General features: G+C 41.8%; 1 protein-coding gene across 1 annotated transcript in view; it reads right to left on the bottom strand.

Moving 5' to 3' along the window:
• The window catches only part of LOC141127762 (vomeronasal type-2 receptor 26-like), a 138,330-nt gene extending 116,787 nt beyond the window's left edge, over positions 1-21,543 (bottom strand). Inside the window, exon 1 of the mRNA XM_073614914.1 lies at positions 21,329-21,543. Coding sequence (XP_073471015.1) covers positions 21,329-21,543 — 215 coding nt within the window. The remainder of the gene's footprint in view (positions 1-21,328) is intronic.
• Between the last annotated feature and the right edge of the window lie 2,933 nt (positions 21,544-24,476).

Raw genomic sequence — 24,476 nt, 5'->3', positions numbered from 1 at the left:
TCTCAGCAAATAGCTTGTCTACTTTCCAAAATGGGGTCATTTGGGTTTTTTTTTGCCACCTGGGCATTCCATGGCCTCTGAAACTGTGATAGGCAGTGAAGAGTGAAATCAAAAATGTACGCCCTTAGAAAGCCTGAAGGCGGTGCTTGGTTTTCGGGGTCCCGTGCGTGGCTAGGCTCCCAAAAAGTCCCACACATGTGGTATTTCCATACTCAAGAGAAGCAACAGAATGTATTTTGGGGTGTAATTTCACATATTCACATGGCATGTTTGAGCAATATATCATTTAGTGATAACTTTGTGCAAAAAAAAAAAAAAAAATTTGTCTCTTTCCCGCAACTTGTGTCACAATATAAAATATTCCATGGACTCGACATGCCTCTCAGCAAATAGCTTGGGGTGTCTACTTTCCAAAATGGGGTCATTGGGGGGGGTTTGAACTGTCCTGGCATTTTATGCACAACATTTAGAAGCTTATGTCACACATCACCCACTCTTCTAACCACTTGAAGAAAAAGCCCTTTCTGACACTTTTTGATTACATTAAAAATTTATTTTTTTTTGCAAGAAAATTACTTTGAACCCCCAAACATTATATATTTTTTTAAAGCAAATGCCCCACAGATTAAAATGGTGGGTGGTTCATTTTTTTTTTCTCACAGTATTTGCGCAGCAATTTTTCAAACGCATTTTTTGGGGAAAAAACACACTTTTTAAAATTTTAATGCACTAAAACACACTATATTGCCCAAATGTTTGATGAAATAAAAAAGATGATCTTAGGCCGAGTACATGGATACCAAACATGACATGCTTTACAATTGCGCAAAAATGTGCAGTGGCAACAAAATTAATACATTTTTAAAAGCCTTTAAAAGCCTTTACAGGTTACCACTTTAGATTTACAGAGGAGGTCTACTGCTAAAATTAATGCCCTCGATCTGACCTTCGTGGTGATACCTCACATGCATGGTGCAATTGCTGTTTACATTTGACGCCAGACCGATGCTTGCATTCGCCTTAGCGCGAGAGCAGGGGGGACAGGGGTGCTTTTTTTTTTTTTTTTTTTTTTCTTTAATTTTTTTTGCTTTTTTATCTTATTTTTAAACTGTTCCTTTCATTTTTTTTAAATCATTTTTATTGTTATCTCAGGGAATGTAAATATCCCCTATGATAGCAATAGGTAGTGACAGGTACTCTTTTTTGAAAAAATTGGGGTCTATTAGACCCTAGATTTCTCCGCTGCCCTCAAAGCATCTGACCACACCAAAGATCGGTGTGATAAAATGCTTCCCCAATTTCCCAATGGCGCTTTTTACATCCGGCAAAATCTGTCATAAAATGCTCGTAGCTTCCGGTTTCTTAGGCCATAGAGATGTTTGGAGCCACTCTGGTCTCTGATCAGCTCTATGGTCAGCTGGCTGAATCACCGGCTGCATTCTCAGGTTCCCTGTTGAGACAGGAGAGCCGGAGAAAAACACGGAAGACGGTGGGGGGGGCTTGTAAAAGCAGTCTAGAGGCTAATTAGCCGCTAGGATTGCTTTTACATGAAAGCCGACCACTGGCTGAAAAGAATGATACCAAGATGATACCTAAACCTGCAGGCATCATTCTGGTATAACCACTCAAAGTCATGTATGGCATACCTGAAGACAAAAAAATGGTTAACAATAAAGCACAGTAAACGGTAAAGTATAAAAAAATTGCATACCTGAAAAGCAAACATGATAAAACATAATAACAATAAAACATTGCAGAATAGAATACAGTAAAAAAGAGCAGAACAATAGAGAGAGAGAGAGAGAACAATAAAACGACAACTATTTTTTTTTTTTATTTTATATTTTTGTTTGTGTTTTTTTTTTTTTTTTTACACTTTTTTTTGTAACTTTAACTTTTATAACTGTAACCGGTTTTAGGTTCGGGTCTCTCAAAATGCGCTGGCATCTTGAGAGACCCTGTGAAAGTGTGCCTAGTCTGTGCAATGCTGTACCCTACGCTAATACTCAACTAGTGTATGGTAGCGTTCAAAACATTCACCAATGCAAAGACCAGGATTGTCAGGACAGGAGGAACAATAATAGCGGGTGTCACACCTATATCCGTGCTTGCTGCAGACACGACATCTTTTTTGGGGGGGTTAGTTGGGTAGGGGTACTCGAGAGGACATAAAAAAATGCCTCTCGTGCAGCCGATTGCATTTGGTTGGGGATGTGAATGGGGGAAGTACGGGTGCTGCAGAAGCGGTGGGTTCCCAATTAGGATTGGTGAATGCAGCAGGAAGGGCATCATGGGCACGACGGGCCTGTGTTTGTCTTTTTGGTGGCAGCGGGACACTACTTGTGCTTGCCACCTCACCAGCTTGAACTGCACTTATGGGACTCGCCACGTCACCAAGTGTTACTGCAGTGCTGGTTTGACTACGACCAGGGTGTACTAGGCCGCTGGTGCTTGCCAGTTGACCAAAACGCTACCAAAAAAACTGTTAGCGATCGCAGGGATCAGGCCTGACTCTGCGAACGCTGCAGTTATGCGTTTAGTATTTTGTAAGTGACAGTGATCGATCGATACTGCACTTGGGTGGGCTGGGTTGTGCCGGGCGGAGGGGCAAAACGCAGGTGCTAGCAGGTATCTGGGCTGATCCCGCTAACACTATGTTTTTGGGAACCCTAAACTGCTGGGGACGCTAGTATAGATCTGATCGGATCAGATATTGATCTGTTCAGATACTATACCACTAAGGGAGGTGTACGGTGCGTGCGTGGGTGTTAGCGCTACTGGCACTAACCTGACGCTGCCTGGGGCTGGTGCTTGCCAGTTCACCAAAACGCTACCAAAAAAACTGTTAGTGATCGCAGGGATCAGGCCTGACTCTGTGAACGCTGCAGTTATGCGTTTAGTGTTTTGTAAGTGACAGTGATCGATTGATACTGCACTTGGGTGGGCTGGGTTGTGCCGGGCGGAGGGGCAAAACACAGGTGCTAGCAGGTATCTGGGCTGATCCCGCTAACACTGCATTTTTGGGAACCCTAAACTGCTGGGGACGCTAGTATAGATCTGATCGGATCAGATATTGATCCGTTCAGATACTATACCACTAAGAGAGGTGTATGCTGCATGCGTGGGTGTTAGCGGTACTGGCGCTAATCTGACGCTGCCTGGGGCGACGCATATCACCGCCGGGCGATCAGGGGGCTAAACCTTTATTCGATAATAAATGGCGGGTGCCCTGACACTATAAAAAATAAACGAACTAACAAGTGTCACCCGTAATGGTTATACGATGATCAGTGGTGAAAGGGTTAACTAGGGGGCAATCAAGGGGTTAAAACATTTATTAGGTAGTATATGGGGGTCCCTGTCGCTATAAAACGCTGACGGCGAACCTAAATATTTACCTCCCTAACTAGCGTCACCAGCGACACTAATACAGCGATCAGAAAAATGATCGCTTAGCAACACTGGCGACAGGGGGTGATTAAGGGGTTAAAACTTTATTGGGGGGGTTAGGGGGGTACCCTAGACCTAAAGGGGGCTAATACTCACTGCCCTAACACTTTAACTGTCACAAATTGACACCATGCAGTAATCTGGAAAAAAAAAAACTGCTTGGTGTCAGTGTGACGGGGGGGAGGGGTGATTGGGGGTGATCGGGGGGCGATCGGGGGGGATCGGGGGTGTAAAGTATGCCTGGCATGTTCTACTGTGTGTGTTGTGTTGTGCAACTCACATTTCAGTCTTCTCTCCTCGACGCCGGAACGGAAACTGCCGAGCCAAGGAGAGATGACATCACATCCCCTGCCTCTGTGTACTACACAGAGGCAGGGGATGATTCTCATTGGCTGGGAGCGATCGTGAGGGGGGCCACGAATGGATGGCGTCCCCCTCATCTCTGATCGCTCCCAGACCAAAGCCGACTGCCTCGGGCACCGGGGGGGTCCGATTGGACCCCCCGCCCGCGGGAAGGCAATCACGTACCAGGTACGTGATTTTGCCTGCCCGTGCCATTCTGCGGACATATATCGTCGTTAGGCGGTCAGCAAGTGGTTAAGGACTGCCACTCACCTAAGACAGCAGTTTAACAGGACAGGTTCCACTCAGAACAGGCCTTGCCATGGTTGACCAAAGAACTTGAGTGCATGTGTTAAACGTCTTATCCAGAGGTTGTCTTTGGGAAATAGACATCCTCTGACGAAATGCGTAGAGTGTGGCCTAATCTTACGTCTTGCATCATCTCCCAGGGAACACAGGATTTGAATCTGACGGTTCTACTGATGACATTTTTTGTCTTATACGAGCTACCAGTATGTGAGTACCGCTCTGTCATCTCTTTCAATAAAACTTTTTAATGGTTTTACGCTATGGGCATCCCCTTTCTCTTCTATGTCTAAATGCCACCTCGATCCCGAAAGTGCCGAGGACTGCCGCACAGTGGCATATACTGTGACTGCGTGTCACCCCTGCAGGGGTTAAGAAAGCTGGTGAGTGTCTGCATGATTACAGCAGGAGACACAACCACTTGGTCACCACAGAAATCAAACTAGCAGATGTGTTTTGGATACACTTGTTTACCCTAAATGTCAGGAAATTTACAAGGACTGTTTGAAATCATCATTGTTGAGGGGGCAGGAGGCGGAGCCTAGTGGAGCAGACATGCATTGTTAGAGCTCCACACCGCTGAGGAGAGAAGAGAAGGACAAAGCGGAGCCTGCAGGCTCAAAAGGTATCCATTTGAACCTTTTTGCCCCAGGGAACAAACTGTGAAAGTTTGGGCAGGAAATATGGTACTGGGAGGAAACCGTGGCAGAAATAAAAATCACCTCACAAAGAGCTCACAGGCACTCACTGCAGCTGAAGCAGCTCCAGTCACCTCACAAGATACAGCATCAGGGCGCTCTCACAGACAGAAAATGTCACAGCAAGACTCTCCATTTGAGTCAGATACAGAACAAATTCTCTCACAAACTTCTCCACAAGCCTCCTCAGTATCCCCAGTAATATTATTACAATTTGAAAAGATGCTTCATAAGGCTTTAAAACAAACCTCAGACCAAATAACAAACAGCCTAACCAAAGAAATAAGAGAGCCGGGAAACCGCACCGCAGCCTTAGAAATAAAAATGGATGAAATTGAAATTACAACCCAAGAAAATATAACAGAATTGGAACAATTAAAAAAAGAGAATTTAATACTTCAAACTAAGCTCGAAGATTACGAAAATAGAGCCAGACGTTCAAACTTGCGCATAAGGGGAATACCTGAAACTGTGACAGACCTGCAATCTACTATTACTGCTCTATTACAAGAACTAAAGCCAGATATCCCTATTGAACGTTTAGAACTGGACAGAGTACACAGAGCCCTCACAGCCAAAAAGAAAGATGGACCCCCACGTGATATAATCACAAAATTTCATTATTACAGAATGAAAGAACAAATACTAATTGCTGCAAGAGAAAAAAAGGAACTTAATTTTCAAGGACACAATTATCAAATTTTTGCTGACCTATCCCAACTTACTATTACTAAAAGACGATCCATGAAACCCCAACTAATGGAACTGCAATGCCACAACATTATGTATCAATGGGGCTTCCCCTTTTCAGTCAGATTAACTACCAAGGTACAATTTACAGAAGCAGATCAGCAGATGAACTACAACAAACCCTTTTAAAATTAAATCTGACAGAACCCACAAGCAGCAACACTCCCACACGCAGAAGAATGGCGTCATTTTCACCTTCAGGCAGCACCCAGAAAATTTCAGAACAAAATGGGAATCATCATTCTCACAAAAGAGGCCGTTATGCCACATCATCCATGGACCAAGAAGATTCAATGGACTGACATCCTAATTCCTGATATCTCTTCATTTATTATACTAAGAGATGGTTCTCTATAAAAAACCTATATTTATTGGAGTGCGCATGCGCGCGGCGCCGGAGCAGGACATGCTGTGACCGAGCTCCGCAAGCCCCGACCTAAAAGAAGCTATTAACGGCTAAACGGGACGCCACCGGATAGCTAGCATACATCCCGGGAGCGGATCATGAAGCGGGGGACCGTGGGGAGCTCCAAGAAGGCCGAAAAACAGCCACAACAGCCCCGCTCCACTCGGGCCCAGCAGCAATCCCCTCAGCCTAAGATGGTGGCCGGAACACAGAGGGGAACACATGGAACAGAATACCATGCGGAGGGACGGACACCAGAGCCCGGTAAGGTGCAGGGGATGGAGGAGGAGGGATGGGATGTCCCCCGATCCCAGCAACATTCCCCACAGCTAGCACCCCCATTAAACCAGAGGGCCCAGAGGAAGATTGGCGCCTCATCACAACAGCTAAGGCCTTCCATCACACAGATGGCGCCACAGCAAAGTACCCATCCGCATCCAGAAACATCCATAGATGGTTTGGGACGGGACCCCTTCTCGTCCCAATCCCAGGAAGAACCACAGACCCCCAGACAAGCCGATCTGAATATGTCTCCCCTGTCAGTTTCTCCAGACAGAGCGCAGTTTAATAACTCTCCTGCCTCATCTACAGACAGACACATGGCAGAAATAGCAGAAATAGCACTAAGCCAAAGTAGTTCAATACAACCTCAAACATCAGAACCCGCTGCTTACTCCGGAGATGCCATACTACTTGCTAGATTTTCAACCCTCCTACAACAGGAACTTTCCAAAGCTTGCACAATTATAACCACAGGGATAAAAGATGACTTCCAAAACATAGGAGACAGGCTAGACACCATAGAATCCAAAATGGATGGTACTGTAAAAAGAGTTAATCAAAATTCCAGAATGATATCATCACTACAAGACCAATTGGATCAAGCCAATGCCAAAATCGAAGACCTGGAAAATAGGTCGAGAAGATATAATTTTCACGTGCGTGGCCTCCCCGAATCTATAACTGACGTGGAAGGAGTTGTTCATGCTTTAATGAAGGATCTAATACCTGACATTACACCACACCAGCTGGAATTAGATAGAGTCCATAGAGCCCTCACGGCTCCCAGACCTGATGGATTGCCACGTGACGTGATAGTCAAACCTCACTTTTATCGGGTCAAAGAAAAAATAATGTTGGAAGCAAGAAACAAAGATGATATTTTGCTACAAGGAAGTAAAGTACAGATCTTTGCTGACATATCACAGACGACGATCCAGAAGAGAAGACAACTGAAACCCTTGCTGACTCACCTGATTAACCATCAGATCAAGTACCGCTGGTCCTTTCCATTTAGACTGTCCTTTACGTACAGAGGGAAGTCACATTCATTCACAAATTTTCAGTCGGGAGAGGAGCTACTCCTAGAATTGGGAATAATCAATAGAGATTCCAATCACTCCGACTCCCCAAATAATGATGGTCGCCCGATCTCCCCCATATGGTCTCAACAAAGAAGATCATCTTCAAGGAAATCGCATCCTTTCACCTGAGCGCCCAACAACATCTCAATGGATCATCTCCCATACCACTCTGGCAAATCTTGCCGATGCTGATATAAAACCACCGAAGGATTCCTATCTGCAAAAAAATGACTACGGACTGCCTTAATACCTAATCAGGCGAACAATATGATAATACATCGACCCCCTCCCCCCCCCCCCTCCTACTTCCTCTTCTATGAGCCAAGTTGGAGGTCTGGTCCCCTCCTCCCCCCTCTACTTAAAGAAAATGCTCTTCATTTGGGAGCTCTCCTTCCCCCTTCCAAAAATTTTTTTGTTTTTTTTTTTTGTTTTTTTTTTTTCCCACACCCGTCTCCCCCTGTTCTTATTTCGGGTCCTTTTCAGTTACAGCACAAGAAAGGTCGGGGCAGTAACACATGCCACTCCTAGTGAACTTGCCTCTACTCATTGAGTGGAGGCAACTTTACAATATTATGGGGCTGAAAACCCCTGAGATCGCACTACCAAATAGTGCAATGGTTATTTTTTACCTAAGGATACTGTTGAATTGTTATGGTTATAGTTTAATGAACAAAGCGCAATATATCTCTAACTCTATTTCTTCTCTTTTTCCCCTTCTAATCTCTCTCTCTCTTGGTGCACTCCTGATACAGAAATGGATTCTTTTTACACATCGGAGAAGATCTCCAAAACGTGAGTACGGTTTACCGAACAAATATGACCAATAGATCCTCCACTAAATTCAATATATTAACACATAATGTACAGGGTTTGAACGCTCCGGTTAAACGAACCAAAGCCTTCCAACAATACCACAAAATGAGAATAGATATCTTACTACTTCAAGAGACACATTTCTCCAAAACATCTGCACCTAAATACTTACACGCACGATACCCCACGTTTTTTGTGTCGAACGGACCAGATAAAAAACGGGGAGTAGCAATCTGCATAGCGAAACATATACCATTTTCTCCCATTAACATCATCCGGGATAAAGAAGGACGTTATATTATGGCTAAGGGGAAAATACATGATAAGGTAGTTACACTACTCTCCTACTACGCCCCTAACACAGGACAAAAACAGTTCCTACACACAATGCTAACGACAATAATGCCACATGTGGAAGGTCACGTGATCCTAGGAGGAGATAGCAATGTTTCTTTAGATCAAATACTAGACAAATCCAACCCAAGCAAAACGCTCCTAAAACACACCCCGAAACAAAGTGGAGAGATTGCTCGTTTGCTCCATAGTTATGACTTGATTGACGTATGGAGAAATGCCCATCCCACGTCCAGAGACTTCACGTTTTATTCCCATGTCCACAAGACATACTCCCGCATAGATCATTTATTTACACTCTCCCCACTACTTTCATTTATCTCATCGACTAAAATCATCCCCATGGCTTGGTCTGACCATTCGTCAATACAAATCACTCTTGTTGATTTATGGTCAAAATCAGCACCGTCGTCGTGGCGATTAAACGAATCCTTATTGAATGATCCCATCATTGAAAAGGAGATAGAGCTAGCTATTAAGGAATATTTCCAAAACAATCTCCCCTCATCCCCGTCCCCTACGATAACATGGGCAGCACACAAGGCCACCATTCGTGGTAAGTTGATTCAGCTTGCCTCTAGAGCAAAACGAGAACGCGAACTTACGATAAAAAAACAAACAGAAGAACTTCAACGCCTCACACGGGACCAAAAGACAAATCAAGCCGTTGATCTTAGAGACCAGATTGATATCGCGCGCACAGCCCTAAATATGAGCCTTACCACAAAAGCGGAAAAAAATATAAGATGGGCTAAACATAGATACTATACCATGGGAGATAAACCAAACAAACTCCTAGCTCGGAAACTAACTCCTAGACTTTACACACCAGCTCTACCTAAATTGCGTCTACATAATGGTCAGACTACTCAGGATCCACAATTAATACTACAAGAATTTTGTTCTTTTTACTCCAAATTATATGACACCCCTACACTTCTACAGGCAAACAAGGCTGAGGAATTTCTCAGTGATATTACATTACCCACATTGGAACGGGATCTGTGTGAACTAATGGAGGCGGAATTCACAGCAGGAGAAGTGGCCGCAGCTATTAAACACATAAACCCCTCCAAAGCACCGGGCCCCGATGGTTTTTCTGGACATTATTACAGAAAATACACTGAAATATTAGTTCCCCATTTATGCTCTTTCTTCAATGAAATAAGAAAAGGAAACCCACTCCCATCACATGAAAATACTGCCTATATTCATATAATACTCAAACCAAATAAAGATCATGGAGACTGTGCAAATTACCGCCCAATATCGCTAATTAATTTAGACTTAAAGATAATGACTAAAGTTTTGGCCACTCGAATGAATTCATTTATATCCAAATATATTCACCCAGACCAGGTGGGATTCGTACCCAATCGTCAGGCCTCAGATCAAACTAGAAGAATTATTAATATAATATCTGCTCTGAACTCAGGGTGGGACGGGGGAGGCCAGAGAGGAGCACTTTTGGTCTCTCTGGACTTACACAAGGCCTTTGACTCCATTTCATGGGACTATCTATTTTTCATATTGAAACGCTATGGGTTTGGCCCTAATTTCCTGAAGACATTAGAAAACGTTTACCATACTCCCACAGCACACCTAATTGTCAAGGGTTTCCGGTCTCAGCAAATAGACATACACAGAGGAACCAGGCAGGGATGTCCGTTGTCCCCCTTGTTGTTCATTCTAGCAGTGGAACCATTAGCTATAAAGATACGAGCCCACCCAGACATACTGGGAGTGAGGAGTGGTGACAGGGAACATAAGTGTGCGTTATTTGCAGACGACCTGCTGCTGCTCCTCTCCTCTCCGATCACCACACTACCTACCGTGCACATATTACTAACACACTTCACGTCAATCTCAGGCCTAAAAGTAAATCATTCGAAATCCCAAGCCCTTAATGTACGATTACCAACACACATAATTCGTGCTTTACGAAACTCATACACATTCCAGTGGAAAGATACAGCTCTTCCATATTTAGGTATCTTTCTTACCCCATCGCTAGCCACATTATATAAACATAATTACCCCCCCTTATTTAAAAAACTATTGGAGGATCTCAAAAGATGGTCAAATAATCCCCCATCCTGGTTCGGTCGACTGTACTCATTAAAAATGACTATTCTTCCAAAGGTGTTGTACCTGTTCAGAACCCCCCCCCATAGCAATAGACAGAGCGGACCTAGCGAGGTTCCAAAATAAACTCCTGGAATTTATCTGGGGAAACAAGAGACCCAGGGTGAATAGACGAACATTATACACCCCCAAATTGCAAGGGGGATTGGGGGTACCAGACCTGACAAAATATTATCATGCAGCACAATTAGCACAGCTAACACGATTCCATACCCGACAATCAAACCCACTTTGGATGAAAATGGAAAAAGCTTTATTTCCCAATAAGGAGATCAGCCACCTAATGTGGATGAAACCGAAGGACAGACCGACAATAATGTGTCCGACACTGTCCTTGTCATTCGAACTGTGGGATAGACTAGCAACTACTTATAAGTTTAAATCTCCTCATACTCCATTAGCCCCATTATTAAATAACCCTGTCTTCGCCCCGGGTCTCTGTCCCCACGAGTTTAAATGGTGGACTAACAAGGGATTGTTACGGATAGCAGATTTATGCGACCACAGAGGGGTTATATCTAAACAGGTTCTGCAGGAAAAGTACCAACTACCGAATACAGAAATATACCGCTATTCCCAGATAGCGCTTTTTTTAACTACATTGAACCGTAGTTCGGATCTAAATAAATCCACCCAAATGGAAAATTTCTGCAGAACCATAGATAAGCACTCGGGTCACATATCATTGATATATGGTATTTTATCATCATCCTCTCAGAAATTGTTTTATATGGAAAAATGGGAACAAGATACAGGTATCAGCCTAACAGTTGAAGAATGGCACAAAATATCTCTCCAGGCTTCCAAGTCATACATTAATACCTCCTTAATAGAGGCAAATTACAAGGTTCTGGTGAGATGGTATATGGTTCCAGTGAAAGTGGCAGCCTTTGTCCCGGGGGCCTCCCCGCAGTGCTTTAGAGGATGCAACAACGAAGGCACCATGATACACACATGGTGGTCCTGCCCAAAAGTACGTAGATTTTGGATCCGTACATACAATTTTATATATTCATTAACCCAAGTGAACTTAATGAAGTCGCCCTTGCAAGCGCTGCTGGGACACCCAGTAGATGGCACATCGAAATATATGCGAAAACTCATAAATTTTGTGTTTGTTGCAGCAAGAATAGCGATAGCGAAATCATGGAAGTCTCCAACGATTCCCTTTTATCTCATCAAATCTAAACTGTCATGGATTATGGTTAATGAACGTTTGTCTGCTATATTAAATGACAAAATGCATTTATTTGAAAGAATATGGGACCCTTGGTTAAAATATATCTCGAATACATAATGCGAGGAAATACTTAAAACTCCCTCGCCCTAAGACAGGAGTGCACCTCCCCATCCTCTTCTTCTCTCTATCCTCTACTTCCTACTGTTCTATCCTTTTCCTTCTTGTAACTCTATCAAATATAATAAGCATTAAAGAGTATAGGGTTGATCGAAGCCCTAAAGCTGTTATGGGAGGATCATATACAGGTTGCACTAGGTTGGGGAGCTTGGGAGTGAGAATTCTCCTCCCGAGACTCCTCAGGCTATACATGAAACGCCATAAAGAATTAACAATCATATGGAATTATCTGTCGTGTAACCTCCCTATCTCTTTCATTTTGTTCTTTTTACTTTTGTACGGTTATTTTGTATAAATGTCTTGTTGTTGGTTCTCATACCTCAAACAGAACATGTAAAACTTTACCTTGTGTAAAATCTTGAATAAAAATATTGGAAAACAAAAACCTATATTTATAACTGAATGTAACTGCATTCTGATAGTCACACACTGTGTGGGATCATGTTACATTCCAGTTATATTTCTTATTACTTCTGATTCATATAGCCTTAGAATATATAAGTGAAATAAGGAAATTCTTGTTCAGTTATATATTATCAGGTAATAACAATAGATTTATTACTTTTTAGGACAAATATGTTCAATAATCCAGAAGTAATGGAAGCTTTTTCTTTCTTTTCTTAAAACAAATATATTATTACCTAACTAGTTCCTAGAATTATGTTTTTGTTTATTCTAATCTGAAGCAATACAACCTCAATTTTATGAGTTAACATATCTAAACAGTTACATATGAATAAAATATGTAATTGTTTACTCTAAAAGGGTTAAAATTCCAAAATAATTCAAACTATCTTCATCAATACCAAAGTTATTAATAGTACCTTTCTAACTGAATTATTTAGCCTAGGGCAAGACTAGCCATATACAACCACCCTGGAATAAATAATTTCAACAAAAACTATATTCTGCACTCCAATTAAGGAAACATCATTTTGATGTCTTTTGACATAGCACTTCTCTCCTGTAAGCGGAAGATCCGTGTACCCCCATTAGCCCTCCTCATTCTCCCAACCATATTATGTGGGAGTGTGACGAAGGCACTTATTCCCCTGAGAGAGATATTTATTCTCTTTCACGGGTAAATTGTGATTACTTGCAAAAAATAATTTATACAATGTATCATCTAATCTCATATGTTTTTTGTTTACTCTTTACTCCAGAATTCACTGGTTTCTTTTCTATCTATTCATCTCTTCAGTCCACACAGGTTGATCTGCACAGTCAGCTCTGCATAACAAAAAGTAAGTCAAAACTATCTGATCTATTGCCATGGCACCACTGAATATACTTTCCCTGAATGTTCAGGGAATAAATGTCCCTCAAAAAAGGACCAAAGCCTTCCGTACTTTCCATAACAAGAAGGCTCACATAGTATGCCTCCAAGAAACACACTTCACCAAAGATTCTACTCCAAAATATATTTCTCCTTTTTATCAACAAATTTACACGGCTTCTGCCTGTACCAAGCAAAGGGGAACTCTAATTGCATTTCACTGATCCACACCATTCACCTTATCATCAGAAATTAAAGACCCAGAAGGTAGATACCTGATACTCATGGGTTATATAATGGATACAGCAATCACGGTGATTTCCTACTACGCTCCTAACAAACAACCTACACCATTCCTCTCACATATATTACAAGTGATTAATACACACAAAATAGGAACAGTGATAATGTGTGGGGATTCAAACCAGGTCCTCCTCCCATTTCTAGATAAATCACCTTTTACACCATCCAAAATAACCTCTAGATTACCTTTTTCTCAACTTCTTTCCAAATACAATCTGGTAGATTCATGGAGAGAAAGTAACCCAATGAAAAAGAAATTCACTTATTTCTCGCACCCTCATCAAACCTTCACCAGAATAGATCATATTTTTCTAACAATAGGAATGATACCAGAAATTATTGCATCAGATATAATTCCGATTCCGTGGTCTGACCATAATGCAGTATACACTACTATAGCCTCAGCCATACCAAAAGCGCATGACCCAACGTGGTACTTACCGGACATAATGCTCAAACACCCACTACATCAGAAGGCCATTGAACAAGCTTTAAAGGAATACATATCAATTAATAATACAACAGACATCTCCCCAATAACACTGTGGGAAGTTCATAAGCCTGTCTTGCGTGGTACAATACAAAGACAAATGGCACTATTTAAACGGGAACTATCTAGCAATCTAGAATCTAGCAAAAAACTAGAACTCAATTTTAATGCAGCCTACATATCATTTCAAGATAATCCATCCCAGAGTACAAAATCTCATCTGGAAAAATCTAGATTGGAATACGATCTATTTCTCACTGAGTCAGTTGATAAATCCCTCAAACGCTCCAAACACAATTTCTACATGAATACAAACAAACCAGGTACATATTTGGCTCGGGCATTAAATTCAACTAACAAATCTTTCAAACCAATACGTTTGAAATTATCAAAAAATGTTTACACTTGTAATCCAGTTAAAATAGTCCATAAATTTCACTCACATCTCGCAACTTTATACAAGACAAACAATGAATTTAATCCTACAGAGGCTGAATCCTTCTTCTCAAAAATAACCTTACCTGAGTTATCTCAGAATCAAAAAAGCAGTTTGGATGAGCCTATAACTATAGATGAAGTTGCTAACACCATAAAAGACCTAAAACTTAACAAAAGACCAGGCCCAGACGGCTACTCGGCTTTATACTATAAAACATTCTCAGAAATACTCTCTCCCATTCTCACTGAAACTTTTAACAAACTTCTAGATGGACATTCTTTTCGGCAAGAAACACTAATGGCAATTGTTTGTATGATCCCAAAACCCCTTTCTGATGATACTTCCTGTGCGAATTATCGCCCTATCTCTCTGTTAAACCTCGATATTAAATTATTAGCAAAAATAATAGCAAAACGCCTCAATAGCATTATAGGAAAATTAATACATAGAGATCAAGTAGGCTTCATGCCAAATAGACAGGCAGGCGATAATATACGCAGGGCAGTGTTATTGGCACATATTGCTAAAAAACGGAAAATCCCTTTACGTTTTCTATCTCTCGATATTAAGAGGGCATTTGACACAGTATCCTGGCAATATATGCAATATTCATTACAAAAATGGGGTTTTGGACCCCACTTTTTAACATGGATCAAAGCATTATATAATAAACCCAAAGCCTATATAAAATATGCTGGATACAAATCTGAAGCCTTTAATATCGAAAGAGGTACCTGACAGGGTTGCCCATTATCTCCCTTATTATTTGCCCTTATACTCGAACCCATGGCCCAATACATCAGAACAAACCAAACTATAACTGGCATTGAAGTAGGAGGTATTACACACAAATTATGTATATTTGCAGACGATATATTACTTTTTCTATCATCACCACAGGTCTCTGGTCCTAACTTAATACCAGCTCTTGATGGATTTGCAGCCCTATCCGGGCCTTACGATTAATCCTAAGAAATGCCTAGTGCTTAATATTTCACTCACAAACATGGAATTGATCCCGGCTAGGGCTGCACTCCCATTCACATGGGCAGAAAAATCAATCCCATATCTTGGAATTCATTTAACAGCATCTCATTCTGACTTATTCTCAACCAATTATCCTCCTGTATTAAGACAGATCACAAATCTAATAAAACAATGGTCGCAACTTCCTTTATCCTGGATAGGGAAGATTAATGCAATCAAAATGACTATTCTACCCAAATTGCTTTATCTATTCAGAGTCCTCCCTATTCCAATTCCTTCCTATTTTTTGAGAATAGTACAAAAAAGAGCAACTTCGTTTATATGGGGCTCTTCTAAACCACGTATACCTATACACACACTACATCTTCCCAAAAATAAAGGAGGCCTGGGATACCCTAATTTTACTAACTACTACAGAGCAGCACATTTGGCCAGTCTGTCCAAATACCATGCAAAACAGGAAATCCCATTATGGGTATTTATAGAGGCTTCAGAAAATGACCCTCTATTAATATCAAATTTATTATGGCTTGATCCTAAAGACCGCTTTAAAATTCATAATCCCATAACTAAACACTTCTTATCTCTCTGGGATAAACTAAAAACCAAATATCAGTTACAATCTCCACACAATCCTCTCCTTTCTTTTATCAGAAATCCGGCCTTTTATCCGGCATGGATCTACCCAAATTCTTTTAAAGCTTGGACAACATCAGGCATTCAGACACTAAATGACTTCATAGCATCTAAATCATTCCTTTCATTCCCATCGCTTAGAGAAAAATATGATCTACCAAACTCTGAGATATTTAGATATCTCCAAATCAAAAATTTCTATACACCATTCCTAAAGGGGGATACACCATTATCCCAATTATCCATTTTTGAATCAATCTGTACAAAAGATCCATTTGCTAAAGGTACAATTTCATCACTTTATAATCAATTATATGGAGTAGCAAATCTTAATAGACCCTCTTACGTTCAGAGGTGGGAGGAGGACCTGGGACGAACTTTAGAAGACACGGACTGGTCTAACATATGGCTCACATCTAAGTCATCTTCACCCAACATCTTAGCACTGGAGACAAATTATAAAGTCCTAACTCGCTGGTACCTTGTACCCGCTAGAGTGGCAAAATATTCACCTAATACCTCAGCTCTTTGTTTTCGAGGATGCCCAGAAATAGGCACATATTTACACATATGGTGGACGTGCCCAGTAATCCAAACCTTCTGGAAGGAAGTCTTCGTGATTGTATATAAAATATTTAAAAAAATAATACAACCAGATCCATATTTAACTTTACTTAATCTAAAACCGGAATGGTTAACACTCTCTCAATTCAAACTTATGATCCAACTAATAACGGTTGCAAAACAAACAGTGGCCAAGGCATGGAAATCTCCTACATTGGTACTAGCAGAAACAATTCACAGAATGAATAATACAATGTCCCATGCTAAGATGGTAGCCATTGATCAAAATCAAATTCCAAAATTTGAAAAACTTTGGCATCCTTGGATAAAACAACAGTTCCTGTCAAACTTCAATGACTCTGTCCTGTTGCCATGGTAACAGATTAAATGACTTACAGTGACACCCATTCTAAGGCTTCAAAGAGAACTAAAAAGAATAATAAACTGACGAGCGGGACAACCTTGTGGACCATACCTCTACCTTTTTAACCCTTTTTCTTCTTTCTCTTTCCTTTTCTCCACCTTACGATTAAAGCTCATTATCAGAATTTATTTGACCTATATACACTCTACTTGTAAACAATATGTATAGTAGGTATAAATCATTTAAATACCTACAAAAGTAACTAAGGAAATGATATATATCTTTAATTTAGGTTTACGTGAACCCAATGTTTAATATTTGAAATTTCATGATATTTACCTATATAAACCCTACTGTAAAACAATGAGCTTACTTTATAGATCCTTGTAAACTTACTTTATGTATCTTTATAACATTGTATACTCAATAAACTTCTTTTGACAAGGAAATCATCATTGTTGCACTGAGCACAAGTCACCGTTTATTTTAAAATGCCAGCCATATTTGCAAGGACTGCTTGAAATTATATTGTTGCACGGAGCACAAATCACTTTAATATATGCACTTCACAAATGTTTAGCAATATTATTCTTTATTGCAGTATATATTTTTTCCCTGTCTTTTTTACCCCACCTCCCCTTTTTTACCCCCTCACGCATTTACCTATCCAGTCCATAGGCTAGAGTGCATCACCATAATTCACGCATTATATATAACATTTTTTTCGTTCACTACCTCTGCAAACGCTTATTTGGCCATGGTATTATTTAATTTTTGTAATATGTAACTGGTTTTTCATTTTTCATTGGTTCATCATAGAGATAATACATACACTAGAGGATTGTATTTTATTCATCCACATTTTTATATGTGTCTAATTAGGACAGCGCCACACCCACACATTAACACTTTATTCACACTTAGCTTTCTCCACTCCGGTGGGGATTGCTTCTGTGGAGGCAGCAGTCCTATCCTACCATCTGGTCACTTTATTTCATTTATTTTCCGTTGCGCGGGTTCACTACTATATTTGCCAACATCCAAAATCAATCCCCAGGATTTACTTCCTGGGACTTGATCGCATCCATTTTCATTCTAGAGGTGGTGACTTCAACAAGAGCCTCCTTCAATGTGAACTCAGGTGGATTCATAATTTACGAGCTACCTCGCCACCGGGATTGAACGAGGCCTTTAACTTTAGATCATTCCTCCCCGGCTTCTCCTCTGGAGTCTGTGAGCTTAATCTGTGAACTCTTTGGTCTTCTCCTTTCCCTTCCCTGTAGCTCCTCTGCCTATATGATTTAACTTACTTTTTTTTATTTATTGTATCCTCCACGCTTTTCTATTATGTGCAACAATATACTGTTTTATGAATTGCTGTACTAACATTGAACTCTATTTATGTGGCCTGTTTTGGCAATGCTGTATTATCAATTGTGGTCATCTTTCCTATGTTCAAACATTTACTAAGCAGGACTATATGCCAGTTTATTTAGCAATGTGTCTAATTCAATTCTCTTTTTTCTTTTGTTTTTTGTAAACCTGCTGGCTGCCTTCTTCAATCTGTCCACTAGATGGCTTGTGTTTTTTTGTTCCTGTGCCTCATTGCTTTTGCTCTCGCGCCAACATCCGGCGGGTGGGCTCCACTTGTGCAGAGAGGGCCATTGACGGACTAATCTCCGTCCTTGCCTTCTGTTTGCTGCACGGGGAGGAGCGTCTCAACGCTCCCACCGTCATCTCCATGACGATCGGTGGATGCTCACCCGCCGGAGGTGTGTCGACGCGTGACGCCATCATGTCACCTGTGGGCATGGCTGCGCCGGGCGCCCCTGCGCCTGTGGTACGCCCTTGAGACCTGTGCCATCACGCTGTGCTTATACACAGCTGTGTTGGTGAATCTCTTTATCTGTACCCTATTGGCTGTTTTCAGTGGGCGTAAAAACCCCCCCCTCGCACATTTTGATACCTGAGATATGCTCCCATACTAGCCTCGTTTTTGCTGTGTTCACACACAGCTGTACCGACATGATTGCTCTCACTCATTGGTTGATTTTACAAACACACAGGTATTTTAGTGCTCACACCTGGATGGCCTGTGTTAATTCACTAGCCAACACCGGGTTGTCAGCAGCAAATGTCCATGCTCAGCTTGAGGTAAGAACCATACCATGTGTAGGTCATACACAGGTGTTGCTGATCACCTTATACTCTTGTTACAGCTTCTTTGCTTCTTTTTTATTTCATATCCTGTATCCTTTATATTTTCTTACTTTTAACATATCCCCTTTTTGGTACAATTTCTCCCTACAGTGGCGATTATCTATTCGCTGCAGGGAGGATCGGGCATCCCTTGTGAACGCGCTTTGGCGAATTTGCTTATTGACACATGGACCTCCCTTGCCATCTGTGGACCCCTGCAGCCAGCATGTGACCCCTTATTTGTATGTTTTTTACCCCTCACATAAGTCTGATTAGGTAAGTACTATGCACTTGGTTACTCCATATAGTGGCATTTTTGCTATATCACTGCTGTAATATTACTACATATTTACGTATCTATGTTTCAGAGACAAGAAATATTTCTACTCGTCTGTGTAAACTTCCCTGAAGAAGGAATATATACGTCTGATTATGTTTTTTTCCTAAACATGTCGGGATGTACACACTAGCCACCTACCCCTACCATACCCACCTGGATTGGGTTGGTATCTTGGGTTTGATGGCTTTGGGTGATAGTTTATATCCATGCTTTGTATATCACAATTCAACTCATTTCTACATTATTCACTTTGTTTATTGCATCTCTGTCTTTTAGATATTTTTCATTCTTGTAAATTAATAAAGTTGGCATGTGTTTGCCTTTTACTCATAATTACTTTTCCTACTTTTTTCCTGCCCTAAAAAGTCCAAAGGGGCGTCCCTTTTATGCACTTTGTCGCACATATTTTATCACAGTGTGGTGTCACTATCACAGTGGTGTGGTGGAAAAGTAGAACATCTATCACATAGGAAGATTGAAAAACTGCTGTTCAATTTTTAGTTAAAAAATTATAGCAAAGCCCCCCGGAACATAATATATTTTCTGAAAGCAGAGGCTTAGTAGAACACAAATCTGTGTATTCTGCAAGTAGAGAGTCTCGCTGCCAGAATACAATGTTTCAGTGGGGAGGATTTAAAGTGATCTCTTTTACAACAACAAAAAGTAAATGATCGCTCCATCCACACAAACAGAGCGGATGGAGGAATCCCCACACTTTTCAGCTTTAAAGAAAAGACTCTTCCAGCAACTTCTCCAACACCCTGACACTGTTATAGATTGTTACAAATTTTGTCACCGTCACCCACCCCTGTCACTGTCACCCATCCCCTGTCATCATCACCTACCCACTGTCACTGTCGACCATCCCCTGTCACCGTCACCTATCCCTGTCACCGTTACATACCCCCTGTCACTGTCACCCATCCCCTGTCACCGTCACCTATCCCTGTCACTGTTACATACCCCCTGTCACTGTCACCCATCCCTGTCAACGTCACCTACCCCTGTCACCATCACCTACCCCTGTCACTGTCACCCATCCCCTGTCACCATCACCCATCCCTGTCACCGTTACCTACCCCCTGTCACTGTCACCCATCCCTGTCAACGTCACCTACCCCTGTCACAATCACCTACCCCGTCACTGTCACCCATCTCCTGTCACTGTCATCATTCCCTGTCACCATCACCTACCCCCTGTTACCGTCATTCATGCCCTGTCACCGTCACCCATACCCCTCACCATCACCTACCCCCTGTCACTGTCACCCATCCCCTGTCACCGCCATCCATCCCTGTCACCGTCACCTACCCCCTGTCACCGTCACCCACCCCCCGGTCACCGTTACCCACTCTCTGTCACCGTCACCCACCCCCGGTCACTGTCACCCACCCCCTGTCACTGTCACCCATCCCCTGTCACTGTCTCCCACCCCCTGTCACTGTCTCCCACCCCCTGTCACTGTCACCCATCCCCTGTCACTGTCACCCACCCCCTGTCACTGTCACCCATCCCCTGTCACTGTCACCCATCCCCTGTCACCATCACCAACCCCCTGTCACTGTCACCTACCCTCTGTCACTTTCTGGACAGCTTGGTTTGCATGTAAATGAGAAGACATTCTATATACATTCTTATAATATTTCCATCACATGTATTTCTTCCAATCATTTTGTAAAGTCCTATGTGTTGTTCTTTGTCACCCTGAACACATTTTTTTCTTCCTAGCAAATAAGTTACACACCTGTATATCTTTTTTTCAGGTGATTCTAGATCTACTTTTGACATCACAGTGAACACTCCTCCAATGATCAAATCTCCATCCTGAAAATATTGGAATTCATCAAATACATCAGTAAAATGAAGGGCACAGGCCGGACTCTGCAATCCTGATCTCCAGAGTGTCATACATTGCAGGATCACACAGAACTGGAAGATGTAGGTATATGATAGGACCATAGCTCCGATCACTGGGTTCTTCTTTAATTAAAGCCTATAATTCTCCATTGTGACACAGACCTCTGCAGCATGGGTATCACAATGACAATACAATGAGATGGCTTCTCTCCCCTTCTTTTATACAGTTCAGTACCATACATCTCTCTTTGTTCTCAATATACTGACATCCTATTCTATCGACTTTTAGTTGTTTGTGCAGGTAGTTTATTTGTGAGTGGTTAAGTTTAGTTCTCTATTATTCATATAATTTTAACAACTCTAAACCAAGACACAGAATTTCCTTACAATAAACTCTATTCAGCAAGGATCAGTGCTAAATATTTTGTATGACAAATAAATCATACAATTGAAATACACAGGTAGTACCAGATAATATTATAATAAATCTTCCACTTAAAATAACAATGCACATAACTGTTCTATATGACTGTTTTATTATCTTAAATTGACTCTGTAAACTAAGCTCGGCCTGTAAAAGAAACACTTTGTTACTTATCTTTTTGTGGGCCATTGACTTCAAATGTGTCCAAGTGTGTGAATACCTACTTCTCCATGTCTTCTGTTTTTACACTCGTGAAATAGTAATGGCTTTGTGTTTTTTCTTTTCCTACGGTCATTCTTCTACTTGGGCTCCCTCTGCAATGGTGGATGTAGATGTACCAGAACATTCCCCTTGTATTGAGAAGGGGTGACACATCTCTCTTGAAACTTCACACTATATTTCCCGCTGTTGCCAGAACTCTAATACTTCTCCTAACCTTCATCACCCCACCACTTTTGATAACCTTCAGCACTCCAACACTTCTCCTCCTAACTTTTAACACTCAAACATTCCTCCTCATAATATTCCACTGTTTTCCTCCTGTTGCCTTATGGCATTCCATATGCTGATAGAGGACAGGGAATGGCCTTTTGTGCAAAATAATAGCACTATCTTAAACTTTGAGTAACCCAAAAAATGACTGATATGCACCCTGGAGGAGGAGAACAGTCAATTACTATCCCAAGTACTGATTGATATGTGTCCTTAAAGATGAATTCCAGGTATGGCAGCTTTGACCAATGTACTATGCATAAACCATACTGTAACAACACGCTAGGTCTGTCACACATACCCTGTGGGATCCCTCTAGAACATGTGTTCCTACACTTTCTAAACAAAGGGCCAGGTTACTGGTCTTCAAAATTTAGGTGGGCCAGACTGTGGCCAGCAGGAGTAGAAAATGTCCTGAGGTTAATGGAAGTAAATAGTATCCCCTCTTTGCTATTAGGGGGAGGAATAGTGCCCCATTGTTGGTGTCAGTGGGAGGAATACTTCATATTCACTTCGCACACATTCCTGGACGAAGCGATCCTGTGTGACTCTGAAATGTTGCACTCCTTGCAACCTTGTGTTGTGATCATGCACTAAACTATCCGTTTGAATGCTTCTTTGTGTCAATCCATGGTGTGCTGGCAAATATCTACTTTATTTAGTGGGAGAAATAGTGTCCCATTGTTGGTGTCAGCAGGGCTGTCTTTAATATTGATTGGGCCCTGGGCAAACATTTTCTTGCCCCCCCACCCCTACATTCTGAGACATACAAAAAAAATAGCAGGTCGGCTCAAAATTAGTTTACTGCAGAATATCACGCAGCGATTGAAATTGGTTGCCAGAGATTACAGCCTATCCTTACTGCTCACTGATTGGTTGCAAGAGATTACATCAGATCACTACTGTTCATTGATTGAGTTGCTAGAGGTTACTGTAGACCATTACCGCTCAATGGTTGGGTTGCTAGAAGTTACTGCACACCATTACTGCTCACTGATTGTGTTGCTATAGGTTACTGCACACCCTTACCGCTCACTGATTGGGTTGCTATAGGTTACAGCATACCATCACCACTCACTGTTTGTGTTGCTATAGGTTACTGCACACCATCACCGCTCACTGATTGGGTTGCTAGAAATTAGTGCACACATCACCACTCACTTATTGGGATGCTAGAAGTTAGTGCACACATCACCGTTCACTAACTGGGTTGCTAGAAGTTAGTGCACACATCACCACTCACTGATTGGGTAGCTAGAAATTAGTGCACACATCACCGCCCACTGATTGGGTTGCTAGAAGTTAGTACACACCATCACCGTTCACTGATTGGGTTGCTAGACATTACTGCACACCATCACCGCTCACTGATTGGGTTGCAGAAGTTACTGCTCACTGATTGTTTTGCTATAGGTTACTGCACACCATCACTGCTCACCCATTGGTTGCTAGAAGTTACTGCACACTGATTTCTGTAAATGTCACCGCCCGGCCTCTCCTCCTTGTCCAATCAGGAAACACTTTGTATTGATTCAAAAAAATGCAAGGCTTTCTGTGAATGGCGCTCGTGCCAAGCGACCGATCTGAGACCTGTAAGATAATTAGGATCCACCCACAGATCAGCCAAGCTGGACCAATGTAAGTACCAATGTAAGTGCAATACACATTATACAATGAGTTCACCTTTAACTGTATTTTGAGTAGAGGGTGAATAGCATGGGGCCATGGCATGTATAGTTATACCAACCTTTGCTGTCTGGATGAAGAGTCAGAGCTGTCCAGTCTCTCTGCCAGTCTCCTTTCTCCTCTGCAAGTTTCAGAAAATTATTGTAAGCTCTTTTCATCTGGATTCCATCTGTAGTATATCATGATAATTTTTCTATCCATCGCAATGCTGTAGCAGCCCCTGTATGTCCTCACATTGTACAGTGCTAGCTTGATGGAAACCAGCGTGGGTAGGCACCACTCCACTCTGCACCGCGGTCTCACACTCCTCCTCTGTTCCTCTGATCAGGTACACTGTACACAGTGTACGCATTGCAAGGGGCATCAGTGGAGCTCAAGGCCCCGCCCACCCATGGCCCGCTCCTCGGTCGAAAAAACACAGCACTGGCACTGA

Source organism: Aquarana catesbeiana, linkage group LG01, assembly GCF_042186555.1.
Source record: "Aquarana catesbeiana isolate 2022-GZ linkage group LG01, ASM4218655v1, whole genome shotgun sequence".
In the NCBI taxonomy this organism is placed as follows: Eukaryota; Metazoa; Chordata; class Amphibia; order Anura; family Ranidae; genus Aquarana; species Aquarana catesbeiana.
Note: the sequence above shows the minus strand (reverse complement) of the source record. Positions and strands in the feature narration are given on the sequence as shown.